We start from the raw sequence: 26,404 nt of genomic DNA on the forward strand, positions 1-26,404 counted from the left end.
CCTGATCTTTTCATGTCCTCTTGTCCTTCCATCTTCTTCCGTCAACAGCACCAGGTCTTTTTTGTCTATTTTTTCAATATCATTTACTATCTTATACATTGTTATTAGGTCCCCCGTTCTCTTCTATCTTGTAAGGTTGGCAGTCCCATTTCCTTTAGTCATTCCTTTAATTCCAGCACCATCTTTGTAGCAATCTTCTGTATCTTTTCCAATGTTCTTATACCTTTTTAGAGCTTGGAGACCATACCACTGCTGCATATTCCAGCCTTGGGCATATCATGCTTGTGATGATTTTTTTCATCATATCTTTATCCATGTAATGAAATGCCACTCTTATATTAGTCAACATCTTATATTATAGTCCAAATATCTTGCTTATGTGTTTATCAGGGCTCAGATTTTGTTGTATGACCACTTCAAGATCTTTTTCCTCTTTAGTCTTCATTATTTGCTCCTCCCCCATCAAAGTTCCATGCTGGTCTTCTCTTACTTTTTCCTAATTCCATTATGTGGCATTTCTTGGCATTTAACTCCAATTTCCACTTCTTGCTCCATTCATAGATCTTGTTTAAATCTTCCAGCAACAGTAGACAGTCCTCTCTGGTGTTGATAACTCTTAGCAACTTTGCATCATCAGCGAATAAATTCATATAACTGTTTATCCCAACGTGAATGTCGTTTACATAAACTTGAAACATAATGGGGGATAACACTGACCCTTGTGGCACTCCGCTAGTTACTTTACCCAAAGATGAGTATGCGTGCGTCTCTGATCACAATTCTCATTTCCCTATCCTTCAAATAATCTCTTGTCCATTCGAGTAGGGTTCCACGCAGTCCTCCTATGTTCTCTAGTTTCCAAAGAAGTCTTCCATGTAGGACTTTATCAAAAGCCTTTTTAATGTCCAGGTATACTGTGTCTACTTATCCATCTCTGTTTTCAAGTCCTGCAATAACTCGAGTAGAAGCTTAATAAGTTTGATACACATGACCGCCCTGTCCTGAACCCAAATTGTCTGTTCAATATGACTTGCTCCTATTCTAGAAATTTAACAAATTTTTCTTTGATAATTATTTCACATAACTTCCCTACAACACCTGTAAGTGACACTGGTCTGTAGTTTAGTGGTTCAGTTACCTTTCCTCCTTTAAATACCGGTATTACGTTGGCTCTTTTTCACTCTAGTGGAACTTTCTCTTAATTTTTTTAACTTTTAATTATTTCCGAAATTGGATCCAGTAATTGTTCTTTACATTCTTTTAACATCCAGCCTGATACACCATCTGGCCTGATTGCTTTTCTGACTTCCAACTTATCCAGTAATCTTCCAATATCCTGTTTGTGCACTGCAATCTCCTGTAATCCTTGGCAATCCAATGTCCTATTAGTTTCTGTGAAATCATCTTCTGCAGTGAATATCGTTTTGAAGCTCTCATTCATTATTTCACACATTTCCTTCTTTGGCATGTCTTTCCTTCATTAATTATTTTTTCAATTGTTTTCTTATTCTTTGTTTTGCCGTTTATAAAATTGTAGAAAAGTTTGGGTTCATCCTTACTTTTATCCACTACATCCTTCTCAAACTTTTTCTTCCTCTCTCCTTGTGTGTGTATTCACCTAGTTGTATTCACCTAGTTGTGTGTGTGTGTGTGTGTGTGTGTGTGTGTGTGTGTGTGTGTGTGTGTGTGTGTGTGTGTGTGTGTGTGTGTGTACATATGCTCTTTATTGTGGTGAATTTTTTCACTAGTGAGTTGGTGGAAGGAGACACTGTTGACAAGTAAGTACCAGTGAGTTAATACTTGTACATCTTACTCTATAAATCTAGCTTTTTCTCTAATCAAAAAGTTATTAGAGCAAAATAATATGATATGGAAATATTCCTTGAGTCACTAAATCAAGACTCCTGGACATATAACCGACAGACATTTGGCTGACAGACACTTGACGGAAAATGTACAAGTGTGATCAGTAATGCTTTCAGTAAAAAATAAATAAAGTACAGAAAAATGTAGGTTCTTAAATAAAAAAAAAAATTAAATAAATAAAAAAAAATGGCATCCATTGATAAACAACACTGTTTTTGTTGGTGGTGTTACGCCCTTCGTGCATTTAAACCATGTGCCTAGAGAGGAGCACAAAGCTGTAACCACCACATCTTTCTCAAAGTTTTTTTCTTTCTCTCTCCTTATTCTAATATAATCATTTCTCATGCTTATATATACTGCTGTCTGTTGTTTTCATTTCTCTGCTTTTTGAGTTTCTTCCAAGCTTTATTTTTTTCCCTTTTAGCTTCTATACATCTGGCATCATACCAAGCATGTATACTTTTCTTTTCTCTATAGATAGGTACGTATTCACTCCTTCATTATATTTCTGTATTGTCCTTCCGTTCATAATGCTCCTCAATTCAACATCAGCAAAAAATTTTGTTAACTTTTCAATATCTGCTCTTGCATAATTTAATCTCTCTTTTTGGTAGTCTTCTCTGTATCTTACCCCATCCTTTTCATGCATTTCCAACACTAATGTTACATGATCACTTCTTCCCATTGGACTAAGGTATTGTATGCTGGGAGGGGGCTCTAGCTTCTTTGTGAATTCTAGGTCAAGCAATGATGGTTCTCCTCCTCTGTACTGTGTTGTTTCTTCCACCCACTGATCCACTGTATTCACCATAGTTAACTATAAGAACTCCTCACTCCATGACCCAGCATTACCCATCACTTCCATCTCTCTCCAGTTTACTCTTGCAGTTGAAGTTTCCTACTAATAGTATTTTCCCATCTTTTTTTTTTATCATATTATACAATCACTAAATCACCTCTCCTTGCATTTTCTTATGTTCTTCTGTTCTCCATGTATTTGTATTCAGTGGCACATACATGAGTATGATTCTCCGTTTTTTCCCTTTCTGTCTTGATTATTACTCCTATAACTTCTGCAAATCAAAGAACATGACTAACCCAGGGACACACCTCCCCCACATTCAGGTTAGCTGTCAACCATAAAACCATGAGAGCAGTTGTAGATGCAGGCAGTGGGTACCCACTGATCAAAGAAGCAGCTGTAAATAAACTGGGAAGTGAAATAAACAAGAGACATGCAGTACCAAATTTACAGGGAGTCACAAGATCCCCTCTGAGAATTCTTGGTATGGTGTGGTTAGAAATAGGAATAGGGGTCATCCATTGCCCTACAGAGTTGGAGTTTAAATGCTGGTTTACAGTGTTGCCAGTTCTCGTCCTGCGACACTCCCACTGCATGTGGCCAACGCAGTTTCAGCACCACAAGTTGTCCTTGGTTTGTGCCGCTGCCCCTCACAATCATCTCGTAGCTGGCACTGGAGTGCAGCAATGGTGGCTTCAGACAATTAGGAGGTGGCAGAGTCATTTGGTGGTGACGTTCTGCTTCTTCCCAGGCTTCTTCCACTGTCATCGTCTATGTTCTCATTACGTTTCTTCTTAACTCAAGAGGTAAAGCTTTCAAAAATGCTTCCACAGCTTCCTTCTTGATGATGGTCGCACTGAATGCGTGAGCTGCCAGCTGTTGCGCTTTTCTTGCCAAGGTATGAAGAGTTAAATGGTCTTGAATGAGGGCAGCTAGGTCCTGTCTGCTTGCTTGCACTTCGTCAGGGTGTCGAAGCTCCTTCTTGAGTGCTGCCTTCCATTCCTCCCACGTCTCTGCTGTGATGACGGAGGTTAGGTCGTTCCCAGCATCACCAATCATCACTTTACACCACTTGGCACGCTGGTCTGCGATGATGTTTTGGAGTTCACAAAGCAGCTCAAAACACTCTAGCCAGATGTCTAAGGTGTCATTGTCTTGGTTGAATGGCTGCTGCTTCTCCATGACGATGTTGCCTGGCCTGTGTGTTGTGTGCCTCATATGTCGGTGAAATGGTGGTATCCTAACCGAAGTTGGTTTAAGCGTGTTCTGGTGTGCCTGGGCAGGGAGTTGGGTAACTTTTGCATTCCTGAGGTGATTTGGTACCAGCTAGCACTTGGAGATTCTCTTGCCACTCTTCAAGTAACTTCCTGTGCCGGTTCCTCGTTAAAAATGGCTTTGGCCATTGCTTTTTGGGATTGGGATCATGACATGGGGGAGGAACAGACCCTCCTTGGCAGCCTGGTCAGCATCCTCATTCCTTTTTATCCCAGTGTGGCTCAGTATCCAATTCAGGGTGATATGGCGTCCATGGAGACGGAGGTTGTTGGCTAGTGTATGTATGGATGAGGTGAGAAGTACATTGTTAGTGTGGAGATAACTGTTGTGTAGGGGGAAGGAGACCAAGGTGGTTGGATGTAGTGGTCTGGATGTGGTAAATCTTGGACGTGGCTGGTGAAGTGAACCCGTAAATGGGTGTTTGAGATTCCATCCGTGGCCTTCCTTGTCCATGTCTTTTTGGTGAAAAGGGTTGGGTCCTGGTGGAGGCTTTGTTGGATACCTCTGAGGAGGTGTAGGTCTCTTCCTTTGTTGAAATTACTGAAGAGCATGACAGAGTGAAGTGCTTGTATGCGTTTTCCTATGGGGGGTTAGATGGGCCTCAGCTCTTAGGTTGCAGGTTTTTGTCCAGCGAGGGGCATCCAGCATAATGTATAAGGCCTCATATTGTAGCTTTTCTAAAGGCTCTGCCTGGGCACGGGTAATCATTAAGAGTGCTGGTGCCGTGTAGACAAATATGGTTCTGATGGCCCGAGTGTAAAAGGTTCGCTCTCCCTTCTGCTCCTGTGATGCATCTCATTGCTCTCAGACGCGTGGTAGCCCGTTCTTTTACAGAGACAATATGTGTCTTAAACCTGAGCTGGTGATCTATCCAGATACCCAGGTATTGATAGTTGTGCACCTATGTGACGATGTTGTTGTTGGCATTGAGAGGTGGCGTTGGTGTGGTATCTGATGTGTATCGCCTTTGTTTATTTCTAAATTAATTTTCAGGCCCAGTTTATGGCACTTGTTGGAGACTTTGTTGAGTGCGGACTGGGCTCTTTGCTAGTAGCAGGGGCCCATGACAATCAGTGTGATGTCATCTGCATAGCACAACATTGTGATCCCTGCTCCACGAGGCGTAGTGACTAACTGCTCCAAGAGGAAGGGGCTTAGGATGCTCCCTTGTGGTGTGCTGTTTTCAAAGGTTTGGTACTGCGAGAGGTGACCTTGGAACCTCCTTCCATGGAGGAAATCCTTTGTCCAGGTCAGTAATCACCCTTGGATACCACAATACCACAATACTCGGGCAGTGGGCTGGAGGACGTTGGCTCAGGGCTCAACTGACTAGTAGAGGCAGCCAAGGGCATAAGCCACAGAAGTAGAAAAAAGTGACATCTTTGTGTGCTAACGAGGCCAGGATGACCCTGGTGCTGGCAAGCTCAAAGACCTTCTCCAGGTTGATAAAAATTACCACAGCCTTTTTGTCATGGATGGTGGAAATAATTTTTGTGAGACAGTCTCTTGTCCCTACTCCTCTCATGCAGGCATGTATAATGGGGGTGTAGAGGCCTCACTTGCCACTGGAGTCTCGCGAGGACCATTTTTCTGCTGTCTTGCCTAAGCAGCTCAAAGCCAGATGGGGCAAGTTTTCCCAGGATCTTTGGGTTTAGGAATGGGCTGTATGGTGGCCTCCTTCCAGGTCGTGGGTGTGGGTTATGTATTGTATTAATGCATATTACGTGTATGTGGCAACACTGTGTATTTCTCTGCGCATTCAGCTAGCGCGTGAGCCAGTGCTCCCGAGTCGCTACTGGCCGCCATTTCCTACCCTTTGTAGCTCTAAGGACATGTAAAGAATCTACGTGTACTGCGTGTATGTCTGCCCCTTACTTAGGCATACACGCCCTCCATTATACATCCCGTAACCAACATGGCACAGTGATGACATGTCTTGTCCCTGGAGACATCAGTTACAAGGGAAAAGAACTCATCCCAGTAGCCGGCGGCGCCATCACATCCTCCCGCCACCAGCTGTGAGATTGCTGACGTGTGCTACGACTGTGTGCTGCAGACCCGTGGTATTATGTGACAGTGCAGTGCAGTGCAGCGTGTGGCAGTGTATTACAGTGCAGCGTGCGGCGGTAAAGTGCAGTGCAGTGCCCAGGAGTGTTTGCATCGAGGTGCCGCTCTGTTTCAGGGGTTGGTTACGTCTCTTTGCCCAGAAATGAGAGCAGCACGACGCACCTCTGCTCTCTGTCAAGTCCCGCTAGACACTGACTGTACTGCCATTACGAGTGCGGCGTGCCGTGAGCCCGCGCATACCTCCTTGTTGCACCTCGCTGCCTGCCTGCCCAGCTGTCTTCCCACCACACCACGCACACTGACACAGTTGCTTTCACACCTACGAGTGATTCCTCGGCATGGCGCGGTCAAAACGACGTCCCAAGCCTCCCAGACGAGTTGAGAAGGAAGATGAGGAGACGCCAGGACAACCAGACAGCCTGTCACAGACGTTGGCTGGTGCTACCGCAGGCGCGGGTGATGCAGCGGCCCCAGACACTGCCGCCCCACCTCCGCCCGCCACCCCACCCACCACCACCACTCCACCCAGGTCGCCACACCATGCACCTTCTCACACACCTGTCTACCCTGATTTCTCAGTATTCTTCCAATGGTTTGCTGACAGGGAGGCGGCCGCTCGACGTGAGATGGAGGAACAACACCGGGAAGACAGAGCTGAGTTTCATGCTCTGTTAACCAGCCTCACTTCTTCCCAGGGCGCGCCCGGTGCGGCACCGACGAACCCCCAGACGCTTGAGAGTCCTGGCGGTGCACAGAGCGGTTCCGGTACCCACCCACCTGTGCAGAAAGCAGCTGTCACACCTCCGCCGCCACTGTCACACGACGTGACGTACCAAGTGTTTCATGAGTGGAGGAGACGTTGGGAGGACTACGCGACGATGATCGACCTGCCCAGCCTGACGCTGCCTAAACAGAGGATCCAGCTACGTATGTGCCTCACTCTAGAGACGCAGAGAGTGTTAGAGCACACATTACTCTCTCAAGCCAGTTGATGAAGTGCTTGACATTCTCCAGACTCATATACGTGACTCCAACAATGAGGCATTGCGTCAGCGAGCCTTCACTAGCTGTCAGCAGGCGAGAGGCGAGCCCTTCTCCGAGTTTCTCGTCCGACTGAAGAGCCTGGCGGAGGAATTCGACATCTGTAAGGCTCACAACCTGGACAGTGAAGAGGCCTGGATGAAGCACGGTATCCTGACAGGTGTCCACGACGAGGAATTGGTGACCAAGATTGTGTCCCTCGACGCCGCCTCTACTCTTGCTGACGTCATCAACGTATGCAGGGCCCACGAGGCGACGCGGTCAGCCGCCTCTGCCATACGTGCCTCGCCTAGATTGTCTGCTGTCTCAACATACAAACAGACGAAGAAAGCAGCACACAAACCTGGAGTCCCCCCTCGCCAATCTTCACCCACTCATCGGGCCCACCTCCTGCAGCAGCTGCGGCAGGCGAGACCACGGCCCGAAGGGCTGCCCAGCAACAGGTGTTATGTGCAGAGGTTGTGGGAAGACTGGCCACTACGCTTTGATGCCCAAGTGCCCAGCCAGGCAGTCTACGTGCACTGTTTGTAACTGTCTGGGGCATCTGGAGAAAGCCTGCAAGCAAACCAAGGCAAGGAGTAAGTCGCAGCGACCTGAGAAGCCGAAAGGGAAAAAGGGAAGACACCCCACCTTCCACGTGGTGCGGTTACAGTCTCTCACAACGGACCCAGGGTCTCATGAGGGCCCACCTGAGGCCTCATGTCAGTCTCCTACCAGTACTCGTGACGACCCGACACCTCCTCCTACCGTACGAGTGGAAGTGTTGCATGACGGTCACTCTGGTGGTCTGGACTTCATTCCCAACACTGGTGCCGACATGACGGTCATCGGCCCACAGCACTTGAGAATGTTGGGCATCGACAGACAGGCTCTTGGTGTATCCCTTGCCTACTACAACGCTGATGAGACGAAGATGTCTGCTGCCCTCGGTTCGCTCCAGACCACACTAGTCTACGGCGAGCTGTCTTGCACGGGCTGGATAGATGTGCAGGGTTCGTGGAACACCCCACTTCTGTCCCATGAACACTGTCATGCTTTGGGGATCGTGCCTCACGACTTCCCTGCTCAGATTTTCTCAGCACGAGGCAGTGTCACCAGTGTATGGGAGGCGACAAACGCTCCAGCTCCACGTTCCAGCGTGCCTGCGTTACCTCTTCTCAGCACCATTTCCCCAGACGCAGCGAAGGAGTACTTCTTGAGGGAGTACCAGGATGTCCTCTTGACAAAGGATTCCACACAGGATGCTCCACTCAAGCCGATGTCTGGACCACCGATGAGGATCCACTTACAAGATGACGCCCAGCCGTTTGCTGTCCACACGCCGAGGCTTATTCCTTTGGCCTACAGGGAGAGACATCGCGCTACAGGGAGTGCCACAGTGTGTCAAAGTCGTGGATGACATTCTCGTGTGCAACGAGGATTACTTCATACATCTACGCCACGTTAACAACATCTTGGCCAGATGCCGAGCCCATGGCATCACTTTAAATGCCAAGAAGTTTGTGCTGGCGGCTCCATCAGTGTCCTTCTGCGGCTACAGGCTCTCCCATGACGGCATCGCAACAGACCCTGACAAGGTTCGGGCCATCACTGAGTTTGCTACGCCTGCTACGTTGACCGACCTTAGGTCCTTCATGGGCCTTGTCAACTAGCTCGCCAGCTTCTCGCCCGACCTCGCTGCCACTGCTGCGCCTCTACGCCCACTTTTGAGCCCCAAGAAGTCGTTTGTGTGGACGCCCGACCATGAGCAAGCCTTCCAACGTGTGAAGACGGCCTTGGCCAGCCCACCAGTCCTTGCTGCTTTTGACCCTGCTCTCCCTACGACTCTGCAGACTGATGCTTCCCGCCTGTATGGGCTGGGTTATGCCCTACTGCAGGACCACGGTGGTGGACAGCAGCGTTTCGTCCAGTGCGGCTCACATTTCTTGACGGATACAGAGACCCGATATGCGACGATCGAGTTTTTTTTTTTTTTTTTTTTACATTACAAGGGCACTGGCCAAGGGAAAGCAAAGTGTTGGAAAAAAAAAAATCCCGCTGGTTGCCAGGCCCTGTTAAGAGGAAACAAAAAACAAAACAAATCTAAAAGGAGGGTCCAGTTAACATAAGAGGTGTCTTGACACTCCTCTTTTGAAAGAGTTTAAGTCATAGGCAGGTGGAAATACAGACACAGGTAGAGAGTTCCAGAGTTTACCAGTGTAGGGAATGAAGGAGTGAAGATACTGGTTAACTCTTGCATTAGGAAGATGGACAGAATAGGGATGAGAAGAAGTAGAGAGTCTTGTGCAGCGAGGCCGCAGGAGGGGAAGGCATGCAGTTAGCAAGTTCAGAAGAGCAGACAGCATGAAAACAGCGGTAGAAGACAGATAAAGATGCAACATTGCGGCGGTGACTTAAAGAATCAAGACAGTCAGTTAGAGGAGAAGAGTTGATAAGACGAAAAGCTTTAGATTCCACCTTGTTTAGTAAAGCTGTGTGTGTGGATCCCCCCCAGACATGAGAGCCATACTCCATACACGGGCGGATAAGGCCCTTGTACAGAGCAAGCAGCTGGGAGGGAGAGAAAATGGACGAAGACGCCACAGGACACCTAACTTCTTGGAAGCTGATTTAGCAAGAGTAGAGATGTGAAATTTCCAGTTTAGATTTTTAGTGAAGGATAGACCGAGTGTGTTTAATGTAGAGGAGAGGGAAGTTGAGTGTTATTGAAGAAGAGAGGATAGTTGTCTGGAAGGTTATGTCGAGTAGATAGTTGTAGAAATTGAGTTTTGAGGCATTGAACAAAACCAGGTTTTCTCTGCCCCAATCAGAAACAAGTGAAAGATCAGAAGTTAGGCGTCCTATAGCATCTCGCCTTGAGTCATTTAATTGTTGTTGGGTTGGGCGTCTGTTGAACGCTGTTGAATAATGCAAGGTGGTATCATCAGCATAGGAGTGGATAGGGCATTGAGTCAGATTTAGGAGATCATTGATGAATAATAGAAAGAGAGTGGGTGATAGGACAGAACCCTGTGGAACACCACTGTTGATAGTTTTAGGGAAGAACAGTGACCGTCTACTACAGCAGCAATAGAACGATCGGAAAGGAAACTGGAGATGAAGGTACAGAGAGAAGGATAGAATCCGTAGGAGGGTAGTTTAGAAATTAAAGATTTGTGCCAGACTCTATCGAAGGCTTTCGATATGTCAAGGCCGACAGCAAAGGTTTCACCGAAGTCCCTAAAGAGGATGACCAAGATTCAGTTAGGAAAGTAAGAAGATCACCAGTAGATCTGCCTTTACGGAAACCATACTGGCAATCAGAGAGAAGGTTGTGAGCTGATAGATGCCTCATTATCTTCCTATTAAGGATAGACTCAAAGGCTTTAGAAAGGCAGGAAATCAAAGCTATAGGGCGGTAGTTAGAAGGATTGGAGTGGTCACCTTTTTTAGGGACAGGTTGAATGTGAGCAAACTTCCAGCAAGAAGGATAAATAGAAGTAGAGAGACACAGATGAAAGAGTTTGACCAGGCAGTGAGCGAGTTCGGAAGCACAGTTTTGAGAACAACAGGAGGGACTCCATCCGGACCGTAAGCCTTCCGAGAATCAAGGCCAGAGAGGGCCAGGAAAACGTCTTTATAAAGAATTTTAATTTTAGGGATGAAGTAGTCAGAGGGTGGAGGAGTAGGAGGAATATGCCCAGAATCATCCAAAGTTGAGTTGGTAGCAAAGGTTTGAGCGAAGAGTTCAGCTTTAGAAAAAGAAGAGACAGCTGTAGAGCCATCTGGATGAAGTAAAGGAGGGAAAGACGAAGAAGTAAAGTTGTTAGAGATATTATTGGCTAGATGCCAGAAATCTCGAGAGGAGTTAGAATTGGAAAGACTTTGACATTTTCTATTGATGAAAGAGTTTTTAGTAAGTTGGAGAATAGATTTGGCATGATTACGGGCAGAAATATATAGGGCATGAGTTTCAGCAGTTGGATGGCTACGGAACCGTTTGTGAGCCGCCTCTCTATCATTGACAGCACGAGAACAAGCAGAGTTAAACCAAGGCTTTTTAGCTTTAGGGTTAGAGAAAGTATGAGGAATGTATAGCTCCATGCCAGAGATAATCACCTCTGTTATGCGCTCGGCACAAAGAGAAGGATCTCTGACATGAAAACAATAATCATCCCAAGGAAATCAGAATAGTACTGCCTTAGTTCCTCCCACTTAGCAGAGTTAAAATGCCAGAAGCACCTCCGCTTAGGCGGGTCCTGAGGCTGCACTGGAGTGATAGAACAGGTAACGGAAATTAGATTGTGGTCGGAGGAGCCCAACGGAGAGGAAAGTTTAACAGAGTAAGCAGAAGGGTTGGAGGTTAGGAAAAGATCAAGAATGTTGGGCGTGTCTCCAAGGCGGTCAGGAATACGGGTAGGGAACTGCACTAGCTGCTCTAGGTCATGAAGGATAGCAAAGTTGAAGGTTTGTTCACCAGGTTGGTCAGTGAAAGAAGATGAAAGCCAAAGCTGGTGGTGAACATTGAAATCCCTAAAATGGAGATCTCAGCAAAAGGAAAGTGAGATAAGATGTGCTCCACCTTGGAAGTCAAATAGTCAAAGAATTTTACATAGTCAGAGGAATTAGGTGAGAGGTATACAGCACAGATGAATTTAGTTAGAGAGTGACATTGAAGTCTTAGCCAGATGGTAGAAAATTCTGAAGATTCAAGATTGTGGGCACGAGAGCAAGTGGTGTCGTTACGCACGTATGCGCAACATCCAGCTTTGGATTGAAAATGAGGATAGAGCAAGTAGGAGGGAACAGAAAAGGGCTGCTGTCAGTAGTCACAGACAACTGTGTTTCAGTTAGGAAGAGAAGATGAGGTTTAGTAGAGGAGAGGTGGTGTTCCACAGATTGAAAATTAGAACGAAGGCCACGAATGTTGCAGAAATTGATAGTGAAAGTATTAGATGAAGTGTCAAGACACCCAAGGTCGACAGCAGAGGGCAGTCCGACCTGGGGACATTTATGGTCCCCTCCCAGAGGGGACTCCGAGGCAGGGCGTGGTGAAGCCATTATTAAATTTTGATTTGAAGAGAGTGTAAAAGTGTAAGGTGTTGTAGTGTAGTGTAGGAAGTATTAGAAGTTGTCTTTAGAGGGCAGGCTGCAGCTGCTCAATTGTATAAATGAGACCACAAAGGGAACCGGGAAGAGAGGACACGGGGAATCACTCAGTCTGCAGCACTGCCTACATCCCCGTAAGTACCTCTCCTGGAGTATTCCACCGGGCGGTGGAGATGTTAGCTGTTGTATGGGCCATGGGGAAGACCAAGTTCTACCTCACAGGATTGCAACACTTTAACCTCGTCACCGATCATTGCCCTCTAGTTCCCATCCTAAACAGCTACTCCCTTGACGCTATAGAGAATCCACGTCTACAACGCCTCAAGGAGAAGATCGCCCCGTACATCTTCACAGCTGTATGGCGCCCGGGCAAGGAGTTGTGTATCCCGGACGCTCTATCTTGCTCTCCTGTTGGCTACCCAACGCATGCTGACGAAGTCCTTGGCACTGATACCGGCTTCCAAGTTAGGAGTATAGCTACACTACGTGCGATGGGGTCTCTTGCTCCGTTGGCGCCTCCTGATGTTGCAGAAGCACCTCCTGGCAGTGACCTTGCCCTTGAGGAGCTTTGTAAGGTGGCAACTGAGGACCCCGAGTAAGTCCAGCTCCTTCATTTTGTGAAGAACGGATTTCCTATGGACAAGTACGCCCTCCACAACGTGCTCCTCCCATACTGGAAGGTACGGGAGGACCTCTACTGTGATGAGGATCTCGTCCTGTACGGTGCACGAGTGTTGGTGCTTACAGCCCTACGTCTCCGTGTCTTGGCCCGCCTGCACAACAGCCATCGTGGTGTCGAAGCCACCAAGCGCCGTGCTAGGCAGGCTGTGTTCTGGCCAGGCATGGATGCAGACATTGCCAACACTGTTCGAGCATGTGAGCTGTGCCAGATTCTGCAGCCCAGTCAACAGCAAGAACCAAGACTCTGTGATGACAACCCAACTCGACCATTCGAGTCCATTTCTGCTGATTACTTCTCAGTTGCAAGGAAGGCTTTCTTAGTCATTGCAGATCGTCTGTCCGGCTGGCCTGTCGTCGTGTCCTGTGGCGCTGATATGACGTCTGCTGCCACCATTCGCCACTTCTGCCGCCTCTTCAGGGACCTGGGTGTTCCTGTACGCTTGCGCACGGATGGTGGCCCACAGTTCGCCAGCTGGGAGTTTTCTACGTTCCTCGAGCGCTGGGGAGTCCATCACGACACATCGACGCCCCATTACCCACAGTCTAACGGCCATGCTGAGTCTGCAGTGAAGGCCGTGAAGCACTTCATCCAGAAGGTGGCACCGTCTGGCAATATAGACTGTGAGGCGTTCGACAGGGGTCTCCTGGAGCTTTGGAACACCCCCAACCAGACGGATCGCTCTCCAGCTCAAGTCCTGTATGGTCACCCTTTACACTCTTGCGTCCCCGCACATGCCAGCGCCTTCCAGAAACAGTGGCAGGCCAGGGACGAGAGTTGCGACTGTCGAGCTGCTGCCCGTCTCCGTGATGCCACAAGTCGCTACGACGCTCACGCTCGGCCTCTTCCACCCTTGCAGCGAGGTGACGTGGTTCGGATCCAGGACCCGACTACGCAGCGGTGGGACAAGGTTGGCACCATCATGGGCGTTGGCAGGTCACGGGATTACCTGCTCAAGATGCCCAGTGGCCTAGTGTGGTGGAGGAACAGGCGCTTCCTCCGCCCTGCTCCACCCCTAAACGCTTCTTCTATGATGGAGGACGCCACTGCTCCCTTGGCAGCACCTGATACGGTGGTGCCCCGCAGGTTGCCACGACTCCAGGAGACGGCGTCCGCAGCTGCAGTCGCTTGAGTCCCTGTAGACTTCTGAGCGCAGAAGGGTGGGGGGGGAGATGTGGGTTATGTATTGTATTAATGCATATTACGTGTATGTGGCAACACTGTATTTCTCTGCGCATTCAGCTAGCGCGTGAGCCAGTGCTCCCGAGTCGCTACTGGCCGCCATTTCCTACCCTTTGTAGCTCTAAGGACAAGTAAAGAATCTACGTGTACTGCGTGTATGTCTGCCCCTTACTTAGGCATACACGCCCTCCATTATACATCCCGCAACCAACAGTGGGAAGTCGGCCCTTGTGATATGATAGACTGATAAGATGCAATAGTTCTTGGTGAACTTTGTCCCCTGCATACCAGATCATAGAATATGTTATTCTGTCTACGCTGGCTGAGGTGTCTGGTTTGGGGTGTAGTGTATCATGGAACTCCCTGCTTGTGAAGTAGACATCTGTGGGTGCCTGCATACTACAGGCTTTGTGGATTAGCTGGTAGTAGTCATCCTGGTTTCTTGTGAGGAAGTTTTGGGACTCAACAGGTAGCTGGTCAGAGTTACTTCTGCTAACAAATGTTTTGATAAGGTTCTCTGCTTTCCTGGCTGGTGTGGGGTGAGTGGGTGTCTTGTTTCTCCTCGTCCCACAGGCGATGTTGATCTTTCTCTAGATATAACCCAGCATTGTGTGAGAGTTCATACTCCTGCACCACTCAAGCCATTCCTGTCCTTATTTTCTTCTTTCCTTCCCTCGCCGTCCTGATGGTGGTCCTTGAGAGGCTTCTGGTTGTGTATCTATTGTGTTTTCTGTTGAGTGTGCAGGTCTCATTTACCCTGTGGTTATACTCTTTTGCTCTGTTGTCGTAATACCAGCGGTGAGTGGGATGGCTGTGTTGGTGGCTGTGTGGATGGCCTTTACCAGTGCTGTTTCTTGTTCGTCGAGTGTACCATTGTAGGGATGTTGAGGATGTTGTTGAGAGTGCTTCTGTAGAGTGGCCATTTAGCTTCCTTGGTGTTCCATCATGGCATGTACATGGTTGGAGGGGAGAAGTTTGTAGCAGTTCAGTGTTATTTTAATGGCAAGGTGGTCACTTGCCAGGTGTTCATGCAGTTGCCATGTGGCCTAAAGACTGAGGTGTGGAGAGGCAAATGAGAGGTCGAGAACCCCGCCTGCTATGTTAATTGGTTCATCCAAGTTCAAGAGGGTGGCCTCCAGGAAGTTCCCCAAGACATCTGCAATGTGATGTCCATCCCTGTTGCTGCAGTGCAAACCTAGCATGGGATCATGTGCATTGAATTCTCCTCCAATGAAGACTTTGGTGGTGGAGCACAGAGCGAGGAGTTTGCTGATGTCTCGGTAGCTTACGTTGTTGTGATGTCTGTATATGTTGTAAATGAGTATGGTTCCCTCTTGCGCTTCAGCTGTGATGCCCGGGATCTCAACTCTGTTTCCGCAACAAGGCGGGTTCTCCATACGGCTGCAGGTAATGTCAGCTCGCACTAGAATGGAGCATCCACTTGTTTCTCCTTCAACATGAGGGAGGTAGTTGGAGTTGTAGCCTGGGAATGTGATGTTGGTGTGTTCTGTTACATAACATAACATAACATAACATAAATAATAGGATAACAAAGGGCCACCAGGGCCCATCTAGGTTATCCTGTATCAGTCGCACAGCGATCTTGTCATCAGCATGTTAGCAGAACTTCCTGTAGCAAAATGAATAATATATGTTTCCTGTGTTTCTGTTGGTTGTGGATGAGGAGTCTGCTCAGTGTGTGACTGTTGAGGAGGTGCTGCTGGTTGTTGTGGGGTTGGTGAGGTCATTCTGCTATTGATGGTGGCTGTTTGAAGTCTTTGTCGTGGTCGGTTGCTCTTGCGTGGTTGAGAGCCTCTCCTAGAGCCGGGAATGCCGCACTGAAGGTTAGAGGTTCCGGCTGAGGTGGAGCTTGACTGCTGCCCCAAGTGGAGGTTGTCACGAGAGCCAGGCCATCGCAAGTGAAGCCTGTGGGTCGTAGTGATATATGATGTGCTATCCACTGGCTCTACTTTTCCACCAGTTCTTTCCTCACCGTGCAGCTTCTTTTCCATGCGTGATGTTCCAGTCTGCAGTTGGGGCACGTGGTGGTTGTCGTTTCTCCATTTTTGTGCCTCTGGATGCACCTGTCTATTACATGATTGCCTGCACACATGCCACAATTTTGGAGGGAGTGTACAATTCGCCTTGTGGTGGCCAAAACACTGACAGTTGAAACATCTCAGGGGTTCTTTACTGAAGGGTTGGGTGTAAAAGTCCCCCAATTCCTGAGGTCTATTGTTCCTGGGAGAGGTTCTTCTATGGTGATGCTCACTTGTCTCGTTGGCTGCCTGTCCCTTGTGGTGCATTGTTGGGTGCTTCAGGATGGGTGTGAGTGGCATCAACAGAGGGTAGTGGAGAATGACTCCCTTGCTTGTTCTCTGAGAGCCTGTCTATTGGAGCTGTATGGGCTGTCCTGCAACTCCTTTTAGGCTTATGATCAACTTGAAAGCATCCTCTGTCCTGGGAAGGATTAGAACTTGCCCTGAATGCAGGAATTTCATCAGTAACTTTTCTTCCAGGAGATCCTCGATGGCTTCCACTATGTTCACACGGGAGGCAAAGCCTGGTGTCGGTGGGATGAGTATCTTCTTGGTGCAGGAGGTTGGGGGCGAAGATATGGCAGTCTCTTTTGGGCGATCAGCGGCTGCATAGTCTTTGTGTTTTTTCTTTCCAACTTCCATCCAAGGATTGACAATCCTTTCCTTCTCAGAGCAGAACTTGGATGTAGGAGATGCACTGTCTTCGTCACTGTCCTCAAAGAGGCATTTACTGTCTTCCGTATCCATTTGAAAGATCTCTTCTATTCCTATATTGTTTCCATCTTCTGCTTCTTGCATGAGTCTTTCTCAGGAGCGAAGCCTGGGGCCACATTGTTCAGTGGTATGCTTGGAGGTCGTTGGTAATGAGTGAGCCATGGCTGTGTAACCCTCCCTGTACCGCGGGGCAGTCTGGGATCCCCCCCTCAGCAGAGCTGCCCTTTGGTGAGTGAAATCCCACCCTTGAGATGTTCCCTGACCTGTGGTGTAAGGCCCTACCTGGCCTTACCCGGGCAAAAAGCTAAAAGTTAGTTTTCAGTAAAAAAAAGAACAAAAGACGCAACGAATAATGGAAGAAAGGTGCCTCTAGCCCCTAGCCCTTCTATAACCACCCCACTAGGGGCCCCGATTGTGGCACTGCCCTTTTGATTCGGCTTCATACTAGCTCAGGGGCAACTCTACTGCAGAAGGAAGGAAAGTGAAAGTGGAAGAAAAAACCCTACAAGTACCCAAGAGTGTATTGCCCCACAAAGCCTCCAGCAGCTTGAGAAATGAGAGTCGTGGGGAAGCCAGGTGAGGCAACACACTTCAGTGTAGTTGGAAAGATGTCTACAAATTCTTTGGTGGCTCACGCCTATGAAAGCGTAAATGTACATAGGCGGTTGTCTATAAACTCTCGGTGGCTAAGGCCACGTAGCATGTGTCAGCACATGTTCCAAGACAGGAAAGCCGGCCAGCAAAGTGTAAGAAGCTCTCCCTAGCAGGAGACTCTACTGAGGCAGGATGACTTGCTGCTCCGGAGTTTGCAACGAGAGTGCTTTACAGCCCCAAGTTCGGTTGTATCAGGGTGGCTGCTGGTTGGGTGGCTACTGGAGGGAGGTAGCATCTTGGAGAGAGGAGATCTTGCACTGCAATAGCTGGGGCAAGAGTGTGCTGTCTCAATGGCCAGTTCTGCTTGTTATATATCCCTCGGCCTTCCGAGGGTGATGGACTGTGCATGCACCAGCTGTATTTGGCCTCCTGCTGTAGTGCTCTCTTCAACTTCATGCAAGGCAAGAATGATAAAAGAGAGGTGCAATTTTAATTGTATGAAATTATGTCTCATCTCAAAGAGTAATGACATCACACTAAAGAATATAGTGAAGTTTGCTTGTGTCAAGATCAAGATCACCAACACCTACCACATTTGTTTGGGTCATACAATGCATGATGCATGGTCACTTGGGAAATTCTTCCTGACTGGTGTCATTCTATGTGAATTATCAGTAAGCATGACCTATTATATAATGGTACCTTGAAAGAAAGAGTTGTTTTGTGGTGTAGTACCTATCATCACTTTGTTCACATCTGTAAAGATGTCTAGGGTTTAATTTTTGAGCTTCTGTTGCCACCAACCACTGTCTCAATACTGAACCTTGGTCTGATAGGTTGCAGGGTCATTTCCTGAGACCTTTTTCTGGAGAAAAAGGTGCGTCTTATGAGCCATCAAATACAGTATGTGATGTATAGTTGTCATGATGAAGGTAGTGAGAAAAAACAGTTTGAATAGATCATAGCAGTCTTATGATATACAGAGGGGGTGTGGAAGCCTGGCAGTGCGGCGTGATGTGAGGCGAGGGTCTAGGATCTCAGAAGGGGAGATAGCACACGTGATGGAGGTGGGGCGAGAGTTCAACGTTTAGCTGTCAGCCACTGCTGTCTCCCAATGATACATTTGTTTGTTTCTAGTTGTCTTCACTTCTTGAGGTTTCTGATTCTAATTCTCATCAATTTATGCCAGTAAGGACATTATTTCTGAAAAAAAAAGTAGAGAGCTAAACGACACACCTCTCCCTCTTGACGCTTGGCCACATACTGAGTCACTGAGTGAGAGAGAGACACACACCACCACCTCCCTGCTCTGGTATGGATGCCAAAGGTTAAAATTTATTGAGAGAAATATTCATAAAAAAAATTTTGTGTAGACACAAATATTGAGTGATATACAATTTTCTAGGCGGTGTCATGCTATAATGCAACCATATGAGACATTTCAAAATGGCTTCCCAGTGAGAAGGGTAGTCAGCACCTTGGACCTCTCATTTAATATAACCTCAATGATGCAGTTTAAATGTTCGTGAAATTAGTAATATTAATTACAATCAAACTTCACACTTGATAAGTATTCGTTTAATCTTGCAAAACTATGAGAGGTAAAAATTTTTAAGAATACAGATATAAGCTTATATTCAATAAAGATGACATGTGATTGATGCTTACATGTCTGCAAATGCAAGATGGTATTCATTACAACTTTCATTATTGTCTTCCTGTTTGAGAAAGCAATTGTTTTGTGTATTGTGTGTTATGTCTGACTCTTTAATAAGGCTGCAGCAACGTAGGTTGAGACAACCCATCAATCATCAAGCAATTTAGTCTGTCAAGATGAGACGAGTTAACACATTACTGTTAGAACACAAAGGTACTGAGAACAAATATCAGGTCTTGAAATTGTGAGATTGGTTGATTCACTGAGATTCTTTGAACTACGACAATGAAGTTATCTGATCCACTGAAACCAACAATTCAGGGAAACACTTCTCAAAACAAAGTGACAAGCTTGACAGGTTTATTCAGGGGATGTATTACTCATTACTGTGATGCATGAAAACGTGCTTCTTTATTTGGAATACAACTAACATAAATAGCTAAATAATTACCTGAATTGCTGGTAAAGTTCAATTCTAGTATTGACCACTGTTAAAACCATTTGCATTGAAAGCAGTAACAGAAAATTATCTTTTTTCTGACAACTGAAACCTGCCCTCAAAGTTTTAAATAAAAGATTTCTGAACTAGCTACAACATTCATTTTTCTTTCTGCAAATTAACTATAGGTAATAAATACATGAGTTCATAAATACCAGTACGGTATGGTAGAAATCATCAAAAACCCACACAGAGCTATTGTTTATATACACAGCTGACAAACGCTCACTGTATATTGTGTCCCTTTTCCTCATTAAATTAACATCATTGTAGATGGTGTGGTTGGTGGCAACAGTGCACTCCTCCCCTGACATTTGTGTTACAGAATTTTTTATAAATTGTGGCCCATTCTCATATTGGCTAAGTTCTCAACATTAACCCCTTCAGTACTGGGACGCATTTTTGCCTTGAGATTTGTGTACGATTAGACCATTTTATTCACATTAGAAATGGTCTATAGAGGTCAGAAGATTAATGGCCACAGTCTTCACTATCTTAATTCCTCATATGAGTTCCTGAAGCTGTATAAAATCACCAAACAATAAGTAGAATGAATATGGAAACACATCATGGTACTGAAGGGGTTAAAGTACTTATGACCTGGGAGGAAACTGATCCTTACATCAGATGCAATTCACATTAAAATATTGTAAATTAGAAGTGATCTGAGTGTATATGAATAACTTACCAATGCCAAATCAATGGTATACATTAAGCAAATGCCCTAAGTGTTTCCTACCAAATGAGTGATAGAAGGTGGTAAGTAGCCATCAATTCAGTAAAAATGTATGTAGATGTTCAAGAAGAGTACTCTTAAACAAGTAGACAGGTACAACACATCTGAGAGCTATAAATAAAAACTTCAAGGTATAAGAAAGAGAGAGTGATAAAGAAATATCACACTGGCAATGATTGAGAAAAAAAGTGAATCAATTAGGGAAAAACAAAATACCAGAAGATAGTAGAGTGGCCATGAAAAAAATGTACACAAAATATTCACAAGAAAAATCTACACACGAGACATAGTGTATTTTTTGTTTGAGTATTCTTGGCAACTAAAAATGATGATGTAGTGGTGTTGAGTCAGGTTCACACTACCACTCCATAGCAATCCATCCTTCAGTGAGCCACCTGAGCTCTCCGAGAGATGAGTAATCTATCCTGCTCCTGAGTGCACTCTTTTCACTTTCTCACTAACTTTAGCACCATTTAACTTGCCTTCCAGGTGTTCAGGATGGGGCGTACCAACCTTAGTATGGAAGAGAAGACCAGGACCCTTACCTTATTAGAGCAGGGAATGTCTTTTATTTGTGTGGCTGATGATTTGAAGGTGACAAGGCGGGCAATCTACAACCTTAAACATGAAGCTGCCACCCACCCCCCTGGTACCATTCCATCAAGAAAGATGGGCTCTGGGGCACCTAGGAAGACTTCCCCACCTACGGCAAAAAGTGATGACTGAATGGTCCATTTTATCCATCAGTCTTAAGAACAAACACCCAAATCTACAGAAAAAATGTTGCTATAAGAATAATATAACATAGGCTTCAGAAAGACCTGAAATTGTCAGCTCAATGCACTGCCAAGAAGCCTCTGCTCATGGAGGTGGTGATGAAGAAAAGGCTGGAATTTTGCAAGAAATACAAGGGCAGTGGCATAACATCATGTTTAGTGATGAAAGCACGTTCAGGTTGGTCAGAGGAGGCTCCAAGATCGTCCGTCGGCCCAGTGACATGTCAAGATACAACCTCAGTACACAATCAGGACAGTAAAACAACCAAACAGTTTGATGGTGTGGGGTGCCTTCAGTGGAAAAATGGGAAAAGGTGGAGTGTACTTCCTCCACAAAAATGTGACAATGAAATCAAGTAATTATATTGAAGTTTTGAGGGAGCACATGCTCACATTCTGGGACATACATGACTGTGATTATTTCATGTACATTAGCATTCCCTCCCACAGGTCCAGGGCAGTGAAAAAGTTCCTTTCTGATCAGAATTTTAGAGTTTTGGAGTGGCCAGGGAACTCCCCAGACTTGAACCCTACTGAAAATGTTTGGAACAAGATGAAGAACGACCTGGCAGAGACACAACCAACAAGCATCCCGGTCATGAAAGTCCCTCAAGCAGTTGTGGGTGACAATGAGTATCACTTACTCCACTGATCTAGCCAGTTCAATGCCAGGGAGGATCCAAAGTGTACTTAAAAATAAGAGAAACATGTCTAAATAATAAGTGTAGCATGAAAATGAAAATAATACGCCAGTAAGTTGTTGTTTTGCTTTTGATTGTTCAAAATCGTTAGTGTGTACATTTTTTTGCAGGCACTGTAATAGAATGCTGAGTGGAGGAAATGTTAGAGAGAGAGAGAGAGAGAGAGAGAGAGAGAGAGAGAGAGAGAGAGAGAGAGAGAGAGAGAGAGAGAGAGAGAGAGAGAGAGAGAGAGAAACACATAATAAACTTAAAGTTCCATATGCATGTACACAAATAAATAATGACAAGAAAGATGAAAATACTGCATCACACAGCTGGCTCCTTCACAGCTCATGGAGAGAGACAGACAAGAGACCAGCAAACCACTTTTACTCCTGTCCCTCTAGAGCTACCTCCAACTGGGCCTCGCTGTAGAAAGGTCCCTGTCTGAAGTATTTCTCTAGCATTGCCATGTGGTCCTCTGAGAAAATAGATGGGGCTGAGGAGGACTTAACGATGGCCTCCACCAATGCCCACTTCCCCTCCATGCCCTCCTTATCTGTTTCTGTGGTGCGGTTCAGAATGTACTCCACCATGCCTGTGTGTGACAAATGGTGGTAAGTTTCCAGGGGTTGTACAAGGTCTGCAGGACTTTCAGGGAGTTACCAAAGGGTTACCAAAAAGATGAAAAAGATTACATGGGATTTGAAAAGCTACAGTATGTTCATATGTCCTCAGTTAGGTTTCCAGTACTACTACAGTATTAGCAAAGGTGAGACATACTTATGCCAAAAAAATAGTTTACAATGTGACAATAACAGAACTCCAGAGTAACTCAAGGACACCCTGTATTATTCTTACCATTATTATCAAACTTATGATTTAATGTTCATACCTGGCTCCCCACAAATGAAGCGCTGGCCCCAAGGGAGGTGTGCTAGGGAGGTGAGCAACCTGAGGGCTGCCGTGTGGATGTCTGTGAATGGCAGGCGGGCAAGCTTGAACACTTCACTGAAGTTCAGAGTGTTGGCCCACCACAACTCTAGCAGCAGCACCACCTCCTCCCTCAATTCCTGTGGCTGAGGGAGAGACAGGTGAGAGGCATGCATTACTAACTGTTAACAATCCTGCAGCACAATCACAATCCTGCTCACTACATCACACTACTATATTTTCAATAGCTTCCTAAAGTCTGATATTAAGCCTCCCCTAACCTAATGTATATTTTCAGTGTATGATGCAATATTAATAAACTGTTTATGTCTAATATTATGATAAATTTTGCATGTTTTTCCTCCAAACTAAATCCATCCAATTGTCTCTCTTCTTTGTAACTTGTCTTACTCATACTTCTTTCCTAATTAGCAGCTACAAGACTCCCCCTTTCCACTGGTACCAAACGAGGCTAAGAATGTGAATGATATGTGAGTGAATGTGTGGTGTCTTGTCTAGATCAGCCTGGTATATAGACTGATTTTCTCTTCTTTCTTAACCTCTCATCATTCTTAAACTTTCTTTAATAATTTCCCTCTTTTTCCTTCATTTCTTTTCTTGCCTTGCCTTACCTCTCCCCATTCACATACCTCTAGATGGAAGAGCTGCTTCAAGACTTCAAGAGAGAGAACCTTGAGGTTGGTGGGACCCCGCACTGCTTCTGTACCCAGGGTCTCCAACACCTGGTCCATCTCATGTTCTGTGGAATAAGCATCATCAATGCTATAGATAAAACTTGGAAAAGAGAGAGAGAGAGAGAGAGAGAGAGAGAGAGAGAGAGAGAGAGAGAGAGAGAGAGAGAGAGAGAGAGAGAGAGAGAGAGAGAGAGAGAGAGAGAGAGAGAAAGTTGTTGTTACTATAACCATGACATAAATCTCTACCCTCTTGGCTGGCCATTATGAACCTCCAATATTTCCCAGTCATCCTCTTATGATTCAGTTTGTTGCTTGATACACCACCAAGCCTGAATGAAAGGTTTACATGTGCCAGAACCAGCCCCTGTTGACAGTGCGGCATGGTACCAGTGCCATGCAGGCCTCAGCCAAACACTTACTGCACTTGGATAAGGCCAGCTTGCCCTCCACTGAGGTGCCAATGTGTGCCACTGCTCGGAGGGCTGACGCCTGCAGAGAAGGATCACCATCCAGGTCGAGGTGGCCTGCTGCAAGCTGCAACACCATGAGGGCCACTGCTCCGTGCTCCTCCAGTGTCTGCTGGGGTCGTGCCTGCCCTATGTTGCCCAGGAACTCAAGAAGACCTGAGAAGGAAAGCAACCCTGCATGACCCACAGAGGAGTACAGTATAACCTTGACGTTTGTGGGGATTAGGGAAATGACATCCCCACCAGCATGGAATATGTAACCCTTTCCATCCCTACATTCTTGAATGGTGATAATAAATACTGTATGCATGAATATAAAGAATGAGACTATTTATTTTTGGAGCAGTCAGACTGTGTATCCAAACAAAAGAAACATGATGTACAGTCAACCCTCGGCTATCGCGACTTCAGCTATCGCGTTTTATTGCTATCACGCACCCATGAAAAGCTGCTAAAATTTAATTATCGCAACCTCAGATGCCTGCTACCCCGCGCCCAGCCATGACGTCATGGGATATCTGAGCACTCATTGGCCAAAACTGCCTTCCTGCCAAGATCAATTCGGCTATCGCGTTTTCGGCTATGGCGCGGTTATTTCAGCCCCAATTGGGCGCGATAGCCGAGGGTTAAGTGTACAGAGAAGATTATGGCTGAGAGTCCAACACATGCATATTTGTCGTAACTGACCCTCGGCAGACTACCACATAAAGCTGCATACCTTTAACACTTCGTTACTGTACTTAAGTCCGGCAAGGTCAAGGACAACCAAGTGACTGAGGCAAGTGGATTTTTCCATGGGGTATTCACAAATGCAGCTCAAAACCAACTATATTTATTGTGTAACACATAAGCAAGTGCAACAACTACACACAAACATATGTTAAAAAACACAACCACATCTCCTTCAAATAATCTCCTTCACTGTACTCTACTCAACTTTAACTACGGATTCTTACTTCTGCAGATACTCATCTTAAGCTTCTCATGACATTTAGCATGGCAACATGTTATCCATCTATCACAAGTAACTTGATAACATCAGTGAACACTACATGCAAAGGATCACACAATAACTTTAAGTAATACAATATACATCACGAGACCACAAAGCACCCAGAAAAATTCTCTAAGTATTCCTTATGTATAAGAAAGTAGAGGAAGCAGAGGATGGACCAAGGTTTCATGGTGAGAAGCTCACACTAGAATGCCTAGCACCCAACGGTCAGAGTAGGAGCTATCTGCCGTCCTCACTTCCCGCTCTGCCTTATATTCAGTTGTTCCAATGACTTTAATTTACAACTGTTCAAATGAGTCCTTAACCCCTTCACCAAAAGGCCGTTTTCACTACCCAATCCACAATACACACCCTCCCACAGACCCCCTAACCTTTTTTTCAGATATTTTGAAAATATTATTTGCTTAACACATACTAGACACTTCAATGAAGGTTATGTTAGGTTTAGTTTAGTATGGATAGCTTGTGTTAGGTTAGGTTAGACCAGGGGTTCTCAACCTTTTTATCGTTAAGAACCCCCTGAGTTATAAGACCATCTACCAGTACCCCCAGTATTGTCACATGGAACATGGAACTCAATATGCAATGGCACTGCAAAGGATTTTATTAGATCAGCCATCTAAGTACCCCTGGAAATCTTCTTATGAACCCCTGTGGTTTCGCGCTGTCAGGATGGCCACTGTCCATGAGCTAACATCATTAGGTCTCTATGACGCTGAAGACGTCTATGCAGAACGGTTTGGTTGGCAATAGACAATCTCATTATCAGACTTTGATTTCTAAGTTATGAAAATAATCTCATTTACGGGGCTTCATAGGTTCATGGTGTCTTGTAGTCTACTTACTAACCTAGAAGGAAAGAAAATATCATACTAACTTCGAGCTATCAATTGAGGAAGAAGTAATCTTTGTCCCAGGAATAGAGCAAGATGGTATATAAAAAAACACAATGCATAGTTATAACCTAACTCTACTATTATAGCGTTTTTGTCGTAGATACATGTTTAGAAATACTTTACCTATCTTGATATCTCCTTACGTGACAAAAGAATATCCAAAAATATACGATATGCAGTTGACCATCTTTTCTGTGAAATATTACGATATCTGTTGAATCTGGCAACTTCAACGGGAGTTTGGGTCCTCTCCTAGTGTTTCCTTATGATTGAAACATTGATATTTACACGTCATTGTGATCAGGGAAATAAAGAAAACTAAGTTTGCTTTTTCTAAGAGCATGAAATAGAAAAATTTATGTTTACAAGTGGCAGTTTATGTATAAGACACGCAAACCTGTGTGCACTCATCCACTCTATCCAGAAGCTTAACTAATTTTCAAAAGTTCCCCAATAGCTACACAACTACCATTGGTCTACTGTTTCTATCCAGTTACCTACAAACACGTACACATTCAAGGCAGCAACATGCAAAGTACACTAAATACTCCGGAGCAAAGCTGCCTCACCTTGTTTCATTAATCAGCTAACTCTTGCACACTTTCACACCAAAGCTATTTTTCATTTACCATCGACGATTTTATATTCGAATCAAAATTAAAACGACGATTGAGAACTTTCGGCCTAAAGATGTTTGAGGGCC

At 45.6% G+C, this 26,404-nt stretch overlaps 3 protein-coding genes across 3 annotated transcripts in view; 2 read left to right on the forward strand and 1 right to left on the reverse strand.

Moving 5' to 3' along the window:
• Positions 1-6,348: 6,348 nt before the first annotated feature.
• LOC123514109 lies at positions 6,349-12,738 on the forward strand. The gene is made up of 6 exons (XM_045271753.1): positions 6,349-6,937; positions 6,999-7,311; positions 7,448-8,431; positions 8,514-8,628; positions 8,704-8,935; positions 12,293-12,738. Exons 1-6 carry the CDS (start codon positions 6,349-6,351, stop codon positions 12,736-12,738), a joined length of 2,679 nt encoding a protein of 892 aa, XP_045127688.1.
• Positions 12,739-12,774: 36 nt separating this feature from the next.
• LOC123514113 (uncharacterized protein K02A2.6-like) lies at positions 12,775-13,950 on the forward strand. Its single transcript, XM_045271765.1, has one exon. It carries the CDS (start codon positions 12,775-12,777, stop codon positions 13,948-13,950), a length of 1,176 nt encoding a protein of 391 aa, XP_045127700.1.
• A 5,400-nt stretch (positions 13,951-19,350) lies between these two features.
• Positions 19,351-26,404, reverse strand: part of LOC123514191 (26S proteasome non-ATPase regulatory subunit 5-like) — a 71,203-nt gene continuing 64,149 nt past the window's right edge. Inside the window, 4 exon segments of the mRNA XM_045271848.1 lie at positions 19,351-22,293; positions 22,591-22,774; positions 23,279-23,388; positions 23,743-23,946. Coding sequence (XP_045127783.1) covers positions 22,085-22,293; positions 22,591-22,774; positions 23,279-23,388; positions 23,743-23,946 — 707 coding nt within the window. The 3' untranslated portion in view covers positions 19,351-22,084.

Source organism: Portunus trituberculatus, chromosome 5 (assembly GCF_017591435.1).
Source record: "Portunus trituberculatus isolate SZX2019 chromosome 5, ASM1759143v1, whole genome shotgun sequence".
Taxonomy (NCBI): Eukaryota; Metazoa; Arthropoda; class Malacostraca; order Decapoda; family Portunidae; genus Portunus; species Portunus trituberculatus.